We start from the raw sequence: 19603 nt of genomic DNA on the forward strand, positions 1-19603 counted from the left end.
CTGAAAACATGCATGGTTAATTTTTGTGATGTCTCGTGAAGTTAACTCATTCATTTAACACGTCACATATAGGTGTCACTCAATGTATTTTATTCATACACACCCTGTAAGCATTTACTATTTTTTCACATAGTGTGGTCCAAAACCACAGAGTATCCTATACACACTCTGACTACAACCACCACCCTGTTATATCGGTTGGTTTTGGCAACACTCAACTGTATTTAGTTCAGCCTTGAACCTATTGGTGCCGTTACTAACTATTCCTTAATTGAGTACAGTTATCGATTGTACTTAAAAACCGGTACTGAGCTAAAAATATGGTAGACGGCCATTTATTTCATCCTGAAAGTATGCTTAATAATTTATGTTATTTGTTGGCAGGCCTCAATGTATTTTGTTCCTAGACACCCTGTAAGTATGTACTATTGCAAAGAGAATGAAAATAACGGAAAAATTGTTGTCCTCTCAAAATTATACAGCAAATGTCAAGCTTATAGGTGTCTTTAATTATTTTATTCTTCTACAAAGCAAACAGCTCTACCGAAAAAATTAAAAAAATAAAATATACAGTAAAAAGAAAAGAAATGAGAGAAATAAATATACACATATTGGAAGCTACGACTGCCGAAACCATATATATGTGCATTACGCCATAGTTTCATTCACGTGAAAAGAAATAATGCATATTTAGAAAATGCAAATAAAGCAAACTGCATACCATTGAGAGTAGCATTCTGCTTCAGGCACGTGTTTCGATAACTCTCATTTATCTATATTCACAAGCGCCACCAACCAGTTTATGTGCGAAGTTAAAATTCTTTATCTATATATAATTTATCTATGCTATTGATCACATTGCGTTGTGGTCCAAAGACCAAGGGTTTACATAAACACTCTGAACACAATCGCCACCCTTTAATATTGGTTAGCTCTGACAACACTAAACTGAACACATGGAGACAAACAACGGTACTAAATTTTTTCAATTATTCACTTTATTTCAATTTTTTTGTCGTTCGTTTATTTAAAGGCGGCGGCGAGATGCAATCGCTTTCTCAGTGTTCCGAGCGTTGATACAATCAACTTTGTTTTACCTCTTATTAAATGCCAGACTTCAACTTCCTCTTTTGCCGCTTCTTTAAAATGTTGCAGCAGCTGCTCCGCATGTTGTTGTACTTACTCTATAAAAAGTTCGGCATTCCAGGAACAGATTAACAAATCAAGGTCCCTTAACAGTTTACGGGTCGTCAACATGAGGGGGTCCAATTTTCTCTTTCTTCGTTTCGTTGATACAATCAACTTGTTTTACCTCTTATTTACTGCCAGACTTCAACTTACTTCTTTTACCGCTTCTTTAAAATGTTGCAGCAGCTGCTCCGCATGTTGATGTACTTACTCTGTAAAATCTTCGGAATTCCTGGAACAGATTAACAAATCAAGGTCCCTTAACAGTTTACTGGTCGCCAACATGAGGGGGTCCAGTTTTCTCTTTCTTCGTTGAAAACCTTCGTTTGAATACTACGCAAATAACAATGAAAAATATTAATTTTATTAAATACTGAATGAAATCAGCAAGTTTTTTTACTTTAAAATCTATCATAAAAAAGAAGTAAACAGCGAAAAATATTGCGAAAAACGAATATACTACCAACTTTTACGCGCGAACACGGTAGCAGTTGCGGTTATTGGCAACCTTGTGAATGTAGTCCTTGGAGAACGATCGCCTCCCATTGCACCTGAAAAAATCGACCTCCCCCGGCAAACCAGAGTAGTTCTGGCTCAATTACGTTCCGGCAGATGCAGCCGCCTCAATTCCTACAGATCCTACAGGATTGATGCCGACGTGCAAGATGTATGTCCCGATTGTAACCAGGGACCGCACGATACACATCACCTGTTTAATTGCCCGGCCAGACCCACTCAACTCAGACCCAGATCCCTGTGAACGCACACAACAGAATCAAGCAGACGAAAGATAGAACGTAATAAACTGCTACAACAACAACATCTAACCTCCCCTTCCGAATTCTTAATAAAAACGCATTGCAATTTAATTGGTATTTTGTAATTTTTTTTATTGATTGTTTTTGTTTTTTTTTATTCTTTGCATTATTTGTTATTATTATAATTAATATTTTTGTTTTATAATATCTTATCTTTGTATAATTTTCATTTTTCTCATGAAAACACTATAAATATAATTCCTATATAAAAATTAATTATTAACTAAACTAAAGAAAATGTAATCAATTTAAAATTGATCTTTTGTTGTTGTTGGTTGCTTCTTTTGTTTGTTGTTATTGTAGTTTGTTTTTTAAAAATGTGTTTAAAAAAAGCTTTTCACAATTAATAAAATAAATTGTTTGATTTTTGTTTCTTATTTTTGCAATAGAGTAGAGTTCTTGTCGTATATATTATCATGTTAAAATCAATTCAAGCCTAACAACTATAGATTAAAAGTGCAAATGAAAATTTTGAAATAAAAGTAAAAAAAACTAAACTCAATGTTTAAAAATATGCCAAGCTGCTAAAATCTGAATATATGTTACATTAATCTTTATATGAGTAGCAAAACAAAACGGAAATTTTAATCAAATAGGCTATGACAATATTGTGAAGTGCTAGAAAATTTCACTAACCGTAGACAAGGGAATAAAATAAAAACTATTTAAAGGGACCTTTGCCTTATAAGATTAGTAGAGAATTTCTATACATTTGTACAAGTTCTTTACTTGTTTGTTCATCGTATATGGCAAAAGTCCTGAGTAGTCGATTTTTAGAATATTTCATGACATATAGTTACGCTTTGTGGGCAATTGAAAAATTCAGAAAATAATTGTAAAATAATATATTCTTAATAATAAGAACAAACGAATTGATATAAAAAAAAAAGAAAACATAAATCTATATAATTTTTAACAATATTTGCATAATTTGTTGTTGTGATTTGTAGTTTAATTTATGGTTAATGATATACAATATTATAATCATAATAATGAAGTTATTATTGTTTGTTGCCATTGTGAAGAAGGGGCGACGACACGACAGACAGAACGAGAACGAGGACGAGGAGTTGAAGTGAGGATTGTGTATATCAAAGACAGATGAGAGACAAAGAGAGGGGGGGCAAAAAGTAGGTGTGTGAGAATGCTTTTCGATTTGTTTTAGTCAAATCAGTGATTGCTATCACCCCCTCCTCCGCCGTTACTTGCACCATTTAATCGCACCGATCTTCGTCGTGTCATAATGCGTTGAGCCATACCTGCTCCAACTTGTTCCATTGCATTTATCGTCGCATCATTCGCCAGAGGATCACCACCAATGCACGCCGTCGTCGACTCTTCATTGGCCATGCCATCCATAGCATTGTCTACAATGCTGCTGGTTACTGTCGAAGCATTGATCAGCATTTCGTTTTCATCGATTGATTGAATTGAGGATCTGCGGGTTGGAGGCACTACTCTAAGTTTGGATTTTTTGGGTGGCAATGTACGCGGTGAAGAGACCATGGTAATGGGTGCCGTCGTCGTCGTCATAGCTGCTGCCATCGGTATACTTTCCAAAGGAGCATCACATTCATAGTTGCGCTTTCTTGAAGCCACTGTCCTCATTTTTGCCCCTATCGCTCCTCCGCCATTGCCCTCGTGTATGAGTTCGGTCATTGTGGCATCCTCGTTGCCATTGTAATATGATGTGGGTCGCACAGTAACATTTTCTTCAATTGTCTCGAGCGGCATGGCCATGGGCATATTCGAGGTAGGTGGTAACGTTTGTTTGTACATCTGTTCTGCCGCTGCCATTTGTTGTATTTGTACATCATTTCCATAAATATTGCCATTAATAACAGTCGATGCATCATCCTCGCGCACTACGTCTGATGAGCACATATCCTGTTCGTTTTTAATCATATCCGGATCATCTTGATTTGGACTTACTCCTGTCTTCAATTGAAAATTTTCCTTCTCCAACACTTGTATGCGATCTCGAGTGGTTTTTAATTCCTGTTGCAAAAATAAAATTGTACTCTGCATGCCTTCAACATCTTCGTCTAATTCCTGAAGAAAATCGTCAAGTTCTGTAAGAAAAAGAATTGTAAAAAAAATAAATTAAAAATAAAACCACCAAAAAAAACGCTGAATGCTACTTAATACGGATAGAGGAAAGGTGGGGAAATCAAGATCAAGCAAAATCCTAATTTATGCCATCGAAAACTGAAAATTGTTGCAAATACATAGTAGCGTATGAACATTCCAGTAAGTAACAAGGGGCAAACTTCTCACATATCAATGAGTACTGTCCGATTCTAGTTTAAGCTCAATGATAGGAGACATCCTTTCGATAGCCGAGTCCGAATGGCGTACCGCAGTGCGACATGGTAAAGTATCTCATAAATCTCGCCAGCATTTGGAGGGGATAACCACTGCTGAACATTTTTGCTGGTGTTCTCGCCAGGATTCGAACCAGGCGTTCAGCGTTATAGGCAGACATGCTAATGTCTGCAATTCGGTGACCTTCAATGACAGGGATTTGTTGGCGATGATAATATTCTCCCTGAATACAAGTAGTGATTATGGTAATAAGCTATGATAATAAGAACATTATGGATATTTTTTTTATAGGCAGAGGTGTTGTTTTTGTTGGCGATCCTCGCCAAGCTCTTGTGGGTGACTAAGCATGTTCCGGTCCAAAGGACATATCGCCGTGGAAACAGGGCGACCATTTTTTATTTAAAGTCGCCAATAACTCGCCATGTCATATCAACCATCATAGGCACTCAGCATTTGTGCAAGAGACGGCGCCGCACGGCCTCTCACGGAGACTCTCCGTTCGATACGCTGATTGTCCGCCGTTGCCCCTACTCCGTATGGAGAATTCTACTATCCGCAACCCGGAAGCTCGCAGCTAAGTTTCTCTTGACAGCAATAAACACCACACAGATCGGACCTTAATGTGTGGTGTTCACAGCTATCCCGTTCCGGGATAGGCAGAGATGACGGGAGTGGTTTTCAGATTGTAAACCATTTCAATGCGGGATGTAAAAAATTCGCTCCAGCTCCGCCCAGAGTATATCTACTCGGCTGCGAATCCCTGTTTATGGGTTATTATTCCATTAGCTAACGAAATTCCGTCAATAGCACAACGAATTACAAATGCTCATGTGGGCACTTCATGAGGACACAATGATCCTTCCTGTGCGGACACATTTGTACGAGGGTTCCTTTTATTATTCGGGATTGGACAACCCTTGTGTTGTAGTCTGCCAACTGACATCTCTATCGTAAAGCTTGACATTTTTGAAGTTAAACGTTCTCAGAACGTTTTGACATACGAGCGCTATTTGTGTTTTTTACAGTAACTTAAAAGATTCATGAAGGCGATGAAGGTCCATCAAGGACCAGTGTTTATCGATGGTGTGGTGAATTCAACCGAGGTCGTAGTTCATTCCAAGACCAATTTCTTGAAGGTAGTCCAAAATCAGTTGTTGTTCCACAAACCCTTGATGCTGTGCTCCAACTGATATTGCAAGATCGTCATGTGACCTATCGTGAGATTGAGACAACCTTAGGCATTAGTGGGACCAGCATACATTCAATATTGCATGAACATTTGGCCATAAAAAAATTGTTCGCGTTGGATCCCACACAATTTGTCAACCGCTCAAAAAAAGGCTCGAGTCGATTGGTCGCAAGAAATGTTCCAAAAATACGAAATAACTGCATATTGAGCACTTAAAACATCGATTTGATGAGTCATCCGCCATATAGTCCTGACTTGGCACCGAATGACTTCTTTTTATTACCGTAGGTAAAAAATGAAATGAGAAGTCAACGTTTTTCGACAACTGAAGAAGCGGTTAATGGGTGCAGAACGCTTGTTTTGGCAAAAGTGCTTCGACAATTGGTTCAAACGCATGCAAAGGTGTATAAATCTTGACGGGGAATATTTTGAAAAAGATTAAGGGATTTTCGATGATTAATATTTGTTTTTGTGTTCTCTAATCTCCATATATAAAAGGTAACCCTCGTATTTTGTGTAAGCTAAAGCCACCGTAGCGCGGTGTTTGGATGGTGTTAATTTAAGACTCACAAATAAAATCGTTCTATTTCGAACTGGCCGTGTCTTGAGAACCCAACGCCATGGATACTGCTAAAATATACACAAATTAACTTAGCTAAAAGACTTGTATAAACTAAGCAAATTTCAGCCAAATCAGGCAAAAATTGAATTTTCCAGGGTCGTTAAAGACATATCGGGAGATCGGCTAATATGGGAGCTATATCACGTTAAACACCGATTTCTACCTACCTGCAAAGGTTGTTGGAAGTCGTAACAAAACACTACATGCAAAATTTCAGACAAATCGGATAGCGATTGCGGCTTCCAAGGGCTTAGGACATCAAATCAGGAGATCGGAGACAGAAATGAACAAATCGTATAACAATTTCGACTTTGAGGGAGATATATCCAAATATGAATCGGTTTGGTTTGCAATCTCCAATGACCAACGTCAATAAGAAGTATCTGTTCAAAATTTCAATCGGATATCTTTATTTATTCGACCGCTGTCGTGATTTTCACAGATGGACGGACGGACATGGTTAAATCTATGGCACATTGATATTTCGAGGTGTTACAAACGGAATGGCAATATTTTTATATCGCCTTCAGCCGGTTGTACGTAACGGATTGACCCGATGTATTCCTTCATCGGTAAGGGCTGCCGCCTCAGTGTACAACACACTGAGGTGGCAGCCCTGGACTTCGAATGAATAACTTTATGGGATCGCGCATTGATATTTCAATATTGCAATATTGTTATATCGCCTTCAGCCAGTCGGTTGTACTTACCGGATTGACCCGATGTATTCCTTCATCGGCAAGGGCTGCCGCCTCAGTGTACAACACACTACTACAACAACAACCGCAAGCAGCAGTGCTGTTTGTGTTATTGTCGTAGCTATTATCAACTCTTTTAAACTATTTTATGATACTTCCTTAGCCTTTAATTCTTTCCTTACCTGATTGTGATTTTTTAACTTCTTCGCTGAAACTTTTTTGCATAGAAAGCTCAGTTTCCAATTTGGCCAAACGGCCATTTGAGGTCATTTTGCCCAGCTCTTCATTTTCCTGATATAAAAGGCGACATTTGGCCATTAAACGTTTGCCAGTATTCGAATCTGGAGTAAATTTCCAAGCAGACAATTCATTTTGTGTCTCTTCCAACTTAGCCTTGGTGGCTTTAAGTTCTTTTTTGAGTTTCTGAAATAGTAAATTAACAGCAGGATCCAGGAGAGCAGATCTCAAAGCAAGAGCAGAGGGTGCCTGAGCAGCTTTATATTCGGCAATTTGGCTCTGAAAAATGTTTAAAAGTCAATTTAGCAAAAAATGAGCTGGGTTGGTGCGGGGACAAACTTACCACGTAATCCTGAAATTCTTGTTCCTTATTGGCCAAACGGCGCATGAGTATTTTCTCGCGCCTCTGGGCATCTGTGTATTGCATAGTGAGTCGTGTTTGCTCCAGTTTGAGATTTTCGATATCATCTGTGGCCAGCGGTTAAGAAGGGTTGCAGAATTTAAAATAAAAAACAATAGATTAGTAATATTCACGTTCGGGTTAATTTTTTAAACAAATAGGAAAATGGATACAAGCTCAGCTGTACCGCTTACACACAAACATATACATATATAGAATAGAATGTAAACACAAAAAGCTTAATAGAGAAAGAAATACTATATTTTTTCTTGCTGTGTTTTTTTCTATCAGTATAGACAAGGTAGCATAGTGGTTGTTATAAACAAATACATAGTAGATAAATAATAAACATATTGTGTTGTGGAGGACAGACGCAATTTTATGTTTATTATTTGCTTTCTTTTTTGTTTTTGATGAGTGTTTGTTTTTTTCATATATTTTTTTTTCTTTTAATGTGGGTTAAAAACAAAATACGAAATCATACCAATACTTTGCAATCATTCGCATTCGTGTTGTTGTTGTTGCTGATGTTAGATCGTGTCATTTTGTGCGATTTCTACAAAACGTCGTCGTCGTCGTCGGGGAGCTCGGTCAGCAATTGTTGTTGTGAAGGAGCAGATTGATGTACGTAAAACAAAAAACGCAACACAAGTGTTACGTTGACGACGTATACGTTTCGTTACAACTTTTGGTAAAATTATACTTTGCGTACGAGAGAGTCTTTGCAAATTTAAGACGAGGTATGTTTAGACATTTTGGCTATTTATGTACAATTTTACACTTATTTGAACTTTTAGCAACTCTCCCGTAATATCGCACTTTTTTCATAACACTCTCTATATATGAGAGATTTTTCTATACAATGATGCTTTGGATAAACAAACTTTTCTTATGCCATCAAACACTTTTTGCTTTATTTAGTAGATTTCATTCTTGTATAGGAAACAGATTTTTCCTTTTATAGCATCATTATTTATTATAACATCAATTTTCATAAAAAACACATTGATTTCATTTTAAAGAGAAAAAATATATAAATATTTTTGGGTAATTTTTTGCAAACAACACTTCTTATTGACGCTTTTAGAACTTTTTCGTTTTATAATTATGAAACACCATTTTATTGACATTTTTATTATTTTCACACATTGCTTTGCCAACATACACTTTACTAAAGTATTAAATAACAAAATACACACTTTGGTTCAGGATTTTACTTTAGTTTTACACAGATAAAATCTAACATCATAATAAATGTATGTCTTTATAGTAAAATAGTATATCGAAAGTCAAACTATTTAAATCATACCCGCACAGCTAGTGTTGAAAATTAAATGTCGTATGCTGGAGTCGTATGCAATGTCATTAACTATGTAAATTTATGTACAGTATCGGCCAAAACCTAGACACCTCCTCAGCACATTTTGTAAAATGATCATTTTTTTAAGAAGTCTAAGTTATTAAAATTTTTTTACATATTTTTTTATCTATATCTTTATTATTGAAATATAAAACCTAAATAATTTAGTATTTAATAAAAAAATCAAATTAAGTCGGAAATATAAGCGAACAAAACTAAAACATTCAACAACAAATTTCAGCCAATTCGAGTAGGAATTCCTCAAGAAGTAAAATAGAGAGATAGGTTTATATGGGATCTGTATCGTGTTATAGACCAATTCAGACAAAATATAACACGTATGTTTATTGTCATGGGAGAAGCCGTTGTACAAAATTTCAGCCCAATAGGATAATAATTACGCCCTCTGGAGGCTCAAGGAGTTAAGACCCCAGATAGGTTTATATGACAGTTATATCCGGTTATGGACCGATTTCAACCATACTCAGCACAGTTATTGGAAGACATAATAAAACACTTCATACAAAATGTCCGCGAAATCGAATAAGAATTGTGCCCTCTAGTGGCTCAGGAAAGTTAGCGTGCTTTCGACAGACGGACGGACTGACAGACGCACGGGCATGGCTAGATCGATTTAAAATTTTATGACAATCAAGAATATATACACTTAATGGGGTTATAGACGAATATTTCGAGAAGTTACAAACAGAATGATGAAATTAGTATACCCCCATCCTATGGTGGAGGGTATAAAAATATAAAATTATTAATTATATTATGTGATTTTAGTTTCCTGCTATTTTTGAGGCATCAATTAAATTTTCTATAGTTTTGCTATTTTCTCGTTTAATATTTCCCATTTTTCAACGGTTCCAATAGAATTAATGTTCGTGGTTTGGGATGGCCATTGCACTAAATTATTGATTTTTCCGTAAACCAAAATTTCAATGTCTTAGGATGACCAGGAGCCTTCACATTGACTCCTATAAGAATTGTTCGGGCTGCGAAAAGCGCATTTGTTGTCCGATTTTTAATTTCGATACCCTGTTTGAAAACAATAATACAATGTCCGATGTTCCAGACAGTTTTTAATAAAAAGTACTGTACCACTATTCCTGATACAACCGTTACATACCGTTAGAAGTTACATAAACTTCTATGCGGATGGTTTCAAACTAGACGACCAGGTGGGCTTTGGGGTGTACTCTTAAGATCTAGAACTGGTTATATCGAAAAGGTCACTCGACTATTGCAAAAACCGCCCTCGACTGTCGCAGATCTCTGATCGTGATGGCTGATTTGTTCAAAATCCAACTGTTTTGGGTGCCGGACCACAGAAATATCCCAGGGAATTGTAAAGCGGACGAGCTTGCGAGTCTGGAAAAACCTTACACCTCTAGCGACATGTAAGCTAAGTTTTCAGGAACTTGCCCGAAGGACAACGAATGATAGATGGTCACAAAGAGGGGGCTGTCAGCATTCCAAAACTATGTGTCCTAATCTAGACTTGAAGAGGTCTACCGCTTTGCTGTCAATGGCTAGAACAGATGTCTCAGTCATTGTGTCCGTCATGACAGGTCACTGTCTAATCGGAAAACATGCTGACAGACTGCAACGAATTTTGCAGAGGCTGTGAGGGCATCGAAGAAGAAGAGACTATAGAACACCTGTGTGTGTGTGCCGCACTAGCAGTCAGAAGGAGTTCCTCTTTAGGTTCTCATTTCTATGAGAATCTGTCCGATTCAGTGGATTTGAACTTTCTCAAGTTCTTGGATTTTTATAACGATCTGTGTGGTTCAACGGTAGGAACTAGAAGGCATCTTCCTTCTTTTGTTCTTGTGGTATCACAATGGACGAAAACGTCTAAGTGAGTCTGATGGCAGACTGTCACTTAAACCTAAACCAACCTATCCTGATTTCTATGAGAATCTGTCCGATTCAGTGGATTTGAACATTCTCAAGTTCTTGGATTTTTATAACGATCTGTGTGGTTCAACGGTAGGAACTAGAAGGCATCTTCCTTCTTTTGTTCTTGTGGTATCACAATGGACGAAAACGTCTAAGTGAGTCTGATGGCAGACTGTCACTTAAACCTAAACCAACCTATCCTGTTTGAAAGTGGCTACGAAGTCCTACAAAAGAATGCCCCAATGTATGGGATATCTCTTATAGTTAAAATAGTTTTTTTAACTTTAACTTCTTTTATTATTAAAAAACAAATGTGCTGAGGGGGTGCTTAGGTTTTGGCCGATACTGTATATCCATAGATATCAGACATTCTAAGTCGATCAAACAATGTCTTTCCATTTGTCTTTAATACTGTAACTTTCGTAAGATTTTGCCCAGCCCCTTGAAATTGTTGGAAAGAGTTAGAGACTGTTGGACATCATTTCAGCCACCTCCGCCGCGTGAACATTTTTCGCGCCTAGATTTTCCGCAAACAAACTGTCCTTTCGTCATACCGGAGTACGGAAGAGGCCTGAGACGCTCCCAGACTAGAAGAAACTGCCAAGACTATTTTAAATGAGTCAAAAGACAAATACGTTTGGAAGTAATCTAAATTCCAGAATCTATTCACTTTTACTCGATATAACCAACTTTTGCCTTGACTATTGCTCTGAGTCGGTGGTGATTTTCCGAACATCGTGTCCTATGAGGAAAAAAGGCGAGAATATGACGCCACAGAATAGAGCTCAAAGTTCCAGCCGGTGTAATGCTGTAATGCCGTGCCGAAGGAGCAGTCCTTGATAGTATTGAACTGCAGCCCTCTCCGGAGGCCAAGTACTCAGATGTGACCCTTGACCAGAGACTAGGCTGGAGAATGAAAGTCAAGAGGGTCAAAAGAGGATGGAATGCGATCTACTACTGTCAAAACTCGATAGGAAAGAGTTGGGTTCTTAGGCCAAGGACGGTGCACTGAATGTTTACGGTTGTTCGGGAGATTCCCACGTATGGATATCTGATATGAAAACGGCTCTGGACAGCGGTCCCCTCAGCAGGATGATCAAGAAGGTACAGACTTCCGCAGGGGTGCTGATCTATGGGGCAAGGACCAGGGATGCGGATTCAGGTTTTTGAGGCCGGAGTCGAAGTCGGACTATTGAGCCCAAAGGATCTGTATTTGGAGTATCTGTAACTACAGTCGCGGACAATCTGTGATATCGAGTGGAAAGTCTGCGAGGGCCGGCCGGCAGAGGTCCTTGCTTAAATATTGAGTATATGTGATACACGATATTAAAAAAGGAGAGTTTTTAGCGAGGAAAGGGCAATCAAAGGAATTTTAGTCATAAAAAATATTTTTTTGTTTTTTTTTTTTTTTATTTGATGCCGCCATTAAAGGCCATAAAATTTTCCATTTTTTACTGGTCGGCATTTGAGTTCCTTGTGGAAAACGGTTCTTTTGCGCCCTTCAAAAATCTAATTGGTAGATCGATATATGAGGAAGATGTATCAACATATTGTCCGATGTATCCTATCTTCGAAATAACTTGGACGAATTAGTAATCTATGCTAAGTTGGAGGCCTCCGTGGCACATAAGTTACTCCGGATTCGAATCCTGGCGAGAAAATACGAAAATATTTCCCTTAAAAAATATAAGCACGCTGCAGCCTCTAAAAATGAAGAGCTGAAATTTGGTAAAGATTATTTTTTTACCCCGTGTGTGTTTCAGTTCGATTATAGAGGCCCATTTTCGAACTACATCTTTATGCAGTCCCTATATAAATGATCACCCTGTTTATCGTCTTCAGCTCAGAAAAGAAATATTTTTTTAGATCTTTTTATTTTTTAAGTTTTTTGCATGTTAGGGCGAAGATCATTAAATTTTACAATTTTTGTATGTTTCTCTTTCGAGGCGAGCTCAATGATCAGAGACGCAAATGGAAAAGGAAAGCCAAAGATAGCAACCCACACCAACCACTATGGGACGCGTTTCGTCTTTCAACCATACTAGGTGTGATGGCTTCAAGGGTCGTGCGTTGGTATGTTGTATTTGAATCGTATTAATAGCGAAAACGCATCTTTGATACAATTACCACATTAACCACGATCAACAACCCTGTCTATTAGCTGTACTTTTTCCCAATGCATGTATTTTTGTGTAATGACAGACATTCTTTCTGTGGCAAATTACACTTCTTCCGTACTACATATGATTTTGTGCATCTGTTGGAAGTTGTATTGATGGCTTCGAACAATAGACAACGGCTCTCGCTGTTGCTCCGTATGCCCAGGTTCGAATCCCAGCCGGGCTCTGCCGAATACTTTTCATTTTTCAAGTTTTTTGCCTGTTAGGGCCAATATCATTAAATTTTACAATTTTCGTTTGTTTTTCGTTCGAGCCAGCTCAATGATCAGAGATGGAAAGCCAAAGATAGCAACACACACCAACCACTATGGGACGCTTGACAACCCTGCCTATTAGCAGTACTTTTTCCCAATGCATGTATTTTTTGTGTAATGACAGACATTCTTTCTGTGTCAAATTACACTTCTTCCGTACTACACACGTTTTTGTGCATCTGTTGGAATTTGTATTGATCTTCTTTTTTTCGAAAATGGTCTTGGAGGCCACCGTAGTGCAGACGTTAGCATGTTCGCCTATGACGCTGAACGCCTGAGTTCGAATCCTGGCGAGACCATCAGAAAAAATTTTCAGATTTGGTTTTCCCCTCCTAATGCTGACAACATTTTTGAGGTACTATGCCATGTAAAACTTCTCTCCAAAGAGGTGTCGCACTGCGGCACGCCGTTCGGACTCGGCTATAAAAAGGAGGCCTCTTATCATTGAGCTTATACTTGAATCGGACTGCACTCATTGATAAGTGAGAAGTTTGCCCCTGTTACTTCGTGGAATGTTCATGGACAAAATTTGAATTTTTGTCTGTATCTTATCATATTTTGGTAAAGCTGGCACAAAGATCGATCTCGCAATTTAACGTTTTGAACATATAAAAATCTAATTTTTTAAATTATATGGCCGAACATTGGAAAATGGTGCAGACTACTGGTACAAAAACACTTTAAAAAAATCCTTTTTTGTTAATGTATCTAAAACAATATTCGATTAATTTTTTTTAATTCACTTGTTCTTTTACAGTTTTTATGTTCCCCCAATTCCTTTTACTCATCTTTTAGTGCTATACATTGAAGCGGCAGCCCTTGCCAATGAAGAACTCCATCGGGTCAATTCGGTACGTACAACCGGCTGCCATGGGATTATTAAGGCAATCGTTGTTCGTAGTTACCATTTTTTCAGAGAGGGAAATTTCATCTATAAGAATCTATTGTCTGTTGCACAGAGCATGGTATGATTTCCATAAAATTTTTATAAATTCTATATCCGTTGGCTTACTAAATTCAGCTAAATGTTTTGGAAAATGAGCGGACCAGGGACCAAGAAGCTCGGTTTATGATAGGGCTATATCTATTTTATAGGACGTACTACCTGAGGACACAGAGGAGCAGTTGTTAGCATATTCGCATATGCTCAAATCCCAGCGCGAACATCGGAAAAAAATTTTAATCGGTGGTTATTCACTTACAAAATGCTGGCATATGTGTATCCAGCAATATTAAACTTCTCTAACAAGTGGTTTCGCTAAGCTTTCGGGCTCAGCATAAAAATGTATATCATTGAAATAAAACTTGAATAGGATTGCATTCAGAAGTAATTTTGCAGATCGTTCTCAAAAAATTTAATAAATTCCTATACAAATTAACTTGCTTGTTGTTGTTGTTAGTGTTTTTGTACACTGAGACGGCAGCCCTTGCGATTGGTATTTGTATATTGATAAAACCTATCAATTACCAGTACAAAAAAATTATAACAAAAAAGGGAATACTGATCTACACACCTCGGCATAACATTATTCGTACTAAGTATTATTAAAATAATACCTATTTGAAAAAAATATTATTCGATAATCTCTCAACATTCAATCACACATGCATATGTCTGTTATTCAAATATTTCAATTGTTTTGCTTATTTACATTCGTTGTTGGTGTCCCCCACTTATTTATGGCACAAAATTATGTGCATTGAGAAAACGTCCTTTTAAGTTATAGTCGTACAGTACACAGTTCATGTAAAATGATAGATAATGATCTGTGCTTATATAAAGTGATTATCACTGAACCAATATGTATTATGTATTTAATAATAATATAATATAACAAAACATATTTTTGTGGCAACAAAAAAAAAGCGACAAAAGAAACAGAAAAAATCACGTATGTGGCACTATTTTATTTTATGTATTTTTGCTTGTTATACATATTTTCAACATATTTTTCTTCATCTTCTTTTTCTTCGACAAGATTTCTTCAATTTATTTTATTGTGGATTTTGTGTATTTCATTCTCATTTCGGTATATTTTTCTTTTACGTCGAAAATCAAAATAAAAACAATAACAAAATGGTAGTAAAAACTTGTTATACACACAACATTATGGCGTTTGTCGAGTGAGGGGAGGGCACTAAACGCGTTTGTACGATACGACGACCAGTGGGGGGCGGAGGAGTCGGTAGATAGACTACTGGGCGAGTGTATATATAGGGCGCGCAAAAAGAAAAATAAGAAACAATAACAGTAACGGCGACGAAATAAAGACCGCAGACAAAACACAAACCATTGTGAATGGTGTGAACTTAAGAGATACGGAGTAGTTAATATAGAGAGTGAGAGAGAGCGTGGTTGACAGCGGATGATTACACGACGAGATTATGATATATTGTGGTGTTGTTGTTATTATTTGTGATATTTGGCTTTTTTTCGTATTACAAATACCGTTAATGGTTAAGATTTTTGTATCGTTTAAAGATAATAGATACATTTTTAATTTCTGGCATTTATATGAAAGAAAAACTGAGAAAGTTCAGTGGATTTCTTTTCTTTTTCTATTCAACATTCACTTATTTATTATTTCTGAAAAATGTTTTTAATGTTTTTATTTATCACTTTCTATGATTTTTTTAATTTTTCTATTTTCAGTTTTTTTCTCTAATTCTTAGCATTTTCCACTGGTTGACATATTAAATGTCTTTTTTAATAAATCGATTTTTTCACTATTTTTAACATTTTGAATGTTTTTAAACAACACATTTTATATAGGTAGCTAGTCCTTAGAACACTTTTTTTATTTATTTTGATTATATTTTTTAAGTCCTTTGCACTAAAATTTTTTGGGCTCAATTTTCTCAACGTTTTTGGTAATCATTTACAAGATTTTTTATGCTCAGAACATATAGAGATTTGTACCATTTTTTATTTACTTCCACTTAAATGCCACTTTTTCACTTTCCGAATTATATAAACTTAAAATAAGTATTTACATTTTTATTTTATTTCTGGGTTTTTTTATTTTATTGTTATTTTAGATTTTTTTTCAGACGAGTAGTGTTTTAAAGGCCAGGATAACTTCGTTGCCCTAAAAGTTTTGAACTTTATTTCTGTGTTTTTAAGGAAAGTTCTTAAAGAGTCAATAAGAGAGTGTTCGTTCGTTCGAGTGTTCGCTGACTGCATTTTTTCGAGAGTCTCATATTTCGATGAAATCGTTGTGTTTATAATTATTTTTGAAATGAAAGTCTAAACAAAGTAAAGTACTAAAAAAGTAAACAAAACCACAACACCCATAGGATTAAGAATTGTTATTGCAATGGTTTGTAAAAAAAAGTACATTAGACTTAAAAATCGTTAATACCGATAGTCTGAAAGGGGGGCAAAGAACTCTTTTCAATTTGAAAAGCATTTTCTGTTTACGTTTATTTCGAAATCGGCGCACAAAACACACACATAAATATATGGTAGGTAGGTGGTAAGTAGTAGTGGTAGTAGTAAAACACAGTTCATAATTTAATTTTTTTCTCTTAATAGTTTTTGTATAAATTTTTTTCTTTGTAACTTTAAATTTATGAAACAAAAAAGAACATTTGCTTTTTTATGCTTTGAAAAGAAAAACTTGTTTTTCGAGTTATATTATAAAAATAGTTCAGTACCTTCGAGTTGACGTTGGCGCTGTTCAGCAGCGGCTATGATGGCAGCAGCAGCAACTGCATCCTGGTGAAGTGCTGAGGATTGTGGTAATATGCCCGACGACATCGGCGGCGATGAGGGCCTTGAGGAGGCCGATAACTGTTGTTGCTGCTGCTGATTGCCCGCATGATGTACGTGATGCGGATGATGATGATGGTGATGATGATGATGCGAATAACTAGAGTGATGGAGATGGTGGCCTCCAGTGTGGTGTGAAGATGTTGGTTCCTCATTGACTGAGGGGGTGGGGGAGGCGGGACCTGATAACAGACCACCACCGCCGCCCGATGTTGAAGAACCTAAACCACCAACAACGCCTCCAACCGACGACGAGGTATTATGCAAATTTTGTTCATATTTTGTGGACATTTTATCGTAATTATTCATCAAGGGTCTCTGATCGTCCATAGTCATTGCAGCGACACTCATTAGAATAAGAAATAATTTTCTCTAATAAAGGCCAAATTTTGTTTTATTCAAAAAGCCTTGAAAAAATACAGTTTCTTGTTAGCTTGATTCGATTGTTTTTTCTCTTGGGCACGTATGTACGTGCGTGCGTGCGACGACGTACGTTCTCTTGTGTATGTATGTATGTGTATATATATATATTTATATATAAATGTTATAACCCTCAAACAAAGACGTTGGAAGATATATATTCCATGAAAAAGTCGATGCCGATATTCTTTCGATATTGCCTTTCTTTCCTTATACAATTACGCCTTTGTATTGCATTTATATTATTTTTTGGGAAAAATTATATGTATAATGATTTTTTTTCTCGTTGTCGTCAGCCACTTTTTCTTTAATTTATTGATCTGCCTGCTTCTTCTTCTTTTTCGTTTCGTGCATATATCTATGTATGCTTCGTCTTTTTTTCGTTGAGTTAACAAGACACACACACAGTAACACTCAACTTTTTCAATCGCAATTTTCACTTACGTTTGGTTTAATTCTTCAAAATTTTCTTTCACCTTTTCTTAAAATGTTTGTGTTGGGCACTTTTTATGCTGATTTCCCAAGGATTTATGCACAATAACGCGTTATATAGTTATATACACTTCACTTTTAGCTTTTATTTGTAGGTGTGTAGGTTACGTGATTTGCTGATTTGGCCTTTTCGCCTTTACCAGTTTTTTTGTTGGTAAATTGACAAATTTCCTAGTAAAACCGATAATGAGCAGCAGTTCCTGCAGTAAGAGATCCCTGGCATTTGGTTCCTGGGTTCCTAGGATGTCTGCTGGTTAGAAATACACGTTCGCTTGGCTGGATTGGAAACACACACGATTTTGTTGGTTGCTAAAATATGTATAATGTACGTGATATAGAAATGCAACCAGAGTTGTTTAAAAGAAACATTCACACTGGACTGTTAACCCAAAGTGAAATGGAGATATAAGTAACAAGTATTCAGTATTCAGTATTCGATTATCAAAATTAGAGAAATAATAGAGTTGAGGAATAAAGCCCCGCACACAGCACGAGCGAAATTTCTTTAGCAAACAAGGTGGGTATTAAATTCAGTTTTTATAGTGAAACTCCATATAAAACAAATATTGAAAAAAAAATCTGTGAAAACAATTTCTTTTGTGGTACTAAGTTTTTTATTGAGTAAAAATTTAGCACTCGTTAAAAGCGTGAATAAAACGTTTTTCAACTTGGGCCAACATGAAAAAAGGAAATTTCGTCGAATTCGCTTTGCATTTTCGTTCATTTTCTTTTATATAAATAACAATTGTTAGTAAATATAGCTCTCTCATTTTTATTTTCCGTGATAATACAAATTTTTCCAAAAAATGATTTTAATAAATCATGTGATGGGAGGTGTTACCTATATATCCTTTTATTGGAAAACGCTTTTTTAGGTTTTCTACAATAGTGAAAGATCTGAATACCTACCTTTACATGGTAAAAAAAAACGATACATTTGCTTGACCTGTGTGCCATACTTTTCCATTGCCATTTTTCACCGATTGCTTGTTTTAGATAATAGATTTTAAATCAAAACAATTTCCTGATTTCATTTAGTAGGACATTCCCTCATTACTAATGGTAAAATTTAAATAAAATTGTTTATTTATCATTGGTGTTTGTGTAGTATTTCAAAAAGTAATCGCGGAAAAATGGGGTTTCAACGGTGAAAAACTAACATAGTACCAGCCATTAGTGAGGATGCACTTAGAAGGTAAGGTCATGCAAACAGCTGAGTACCATTTTTTTTGCATATTTTTCGGTTTCATTGAAAGAAAACTAATACTTTTACAAATTTTTTCACCCCGGTTTAAATCCATATTTAAACCAGGATGCACTTATAAGGTGAGGTCATGCGAACAGCTAAGCACAATTTTTTTTTGTGATTTGATTTTACTGTACATCTAAATGCCAAGGGCTTGATAACACAATTATAAATCGATGATTGTCGCAATCTTGTAGTCTACACAACTATGGCAGACTTCCAAAATGTATCAATGCCATGGTGAAACAATTAAAGGTGGTCTCATTTGTACAGCAACCACAAATCATATTGTGCAATCCGCCATCTTGTCATCATGCATCATCGACGTTTTGCCGACACACACAAAGAAATTAATTAGCGTGTTTGCAAAAATTGTGCCTATGTGACCAAAGAATATGCGAGAAAGAAGATAATAACAAAGAGAATACAAACAAAAGTCTGACATCTGAATACCGTCAAACCTGGCCGGCTCTTAACGGTTGTTCGCGTGAGAC

General features: G+C 36.4%; 1 protein-coding gene across 1 annotated transcript; it reads right to left on the reverse strand.

Annotated features, from left to right (window-relative positions):
• Positions 1–2195: 2195 nt before the first annotated feature.
• On the reverse strand, positions 2196–17925 carry LOC106096377 (pre-mRNA-splicing regulator female-lethal(2)D). Its single transcript, XM_013264088.2, has 5 exons — positions 17816–17925; positions 16837–17358; positions 7421–7545; positions 7023–7356; positions 2196–4078 (listed from the first exon to the last, which is right to left on the reverse strand). Exons 2-5 carry the CDS (start codon positions 17300–17302, stop codon positions 3177–3179), a joined length of 1827 nt encoding a protein of 608 aa, XP_013119542.2. The 5' UTR covers positions 17303–17358; positions 17816–17925; the 3' UTR covers positions 2196–3176.
• Positions 17926–19603: the final 1678 nt, after the last annotated feature.

The sequence above is a fragment of the Stomoxys calcitrans genome, chromosome 5 (genome assembly GCF_963082655.1).
Source record: "Stomoxys calcitrans chromosome 5, idStoCalc2.1, whole genome shotgun sequence".
In the NCBI taxonomy this organism is placed as follows: domain Eukaryota; kingdom Metazoa; phylum Arthropoda; class Insecta; order Diptera; family Muscidae; genus Stomoxys; species Stomoxys calcitrans.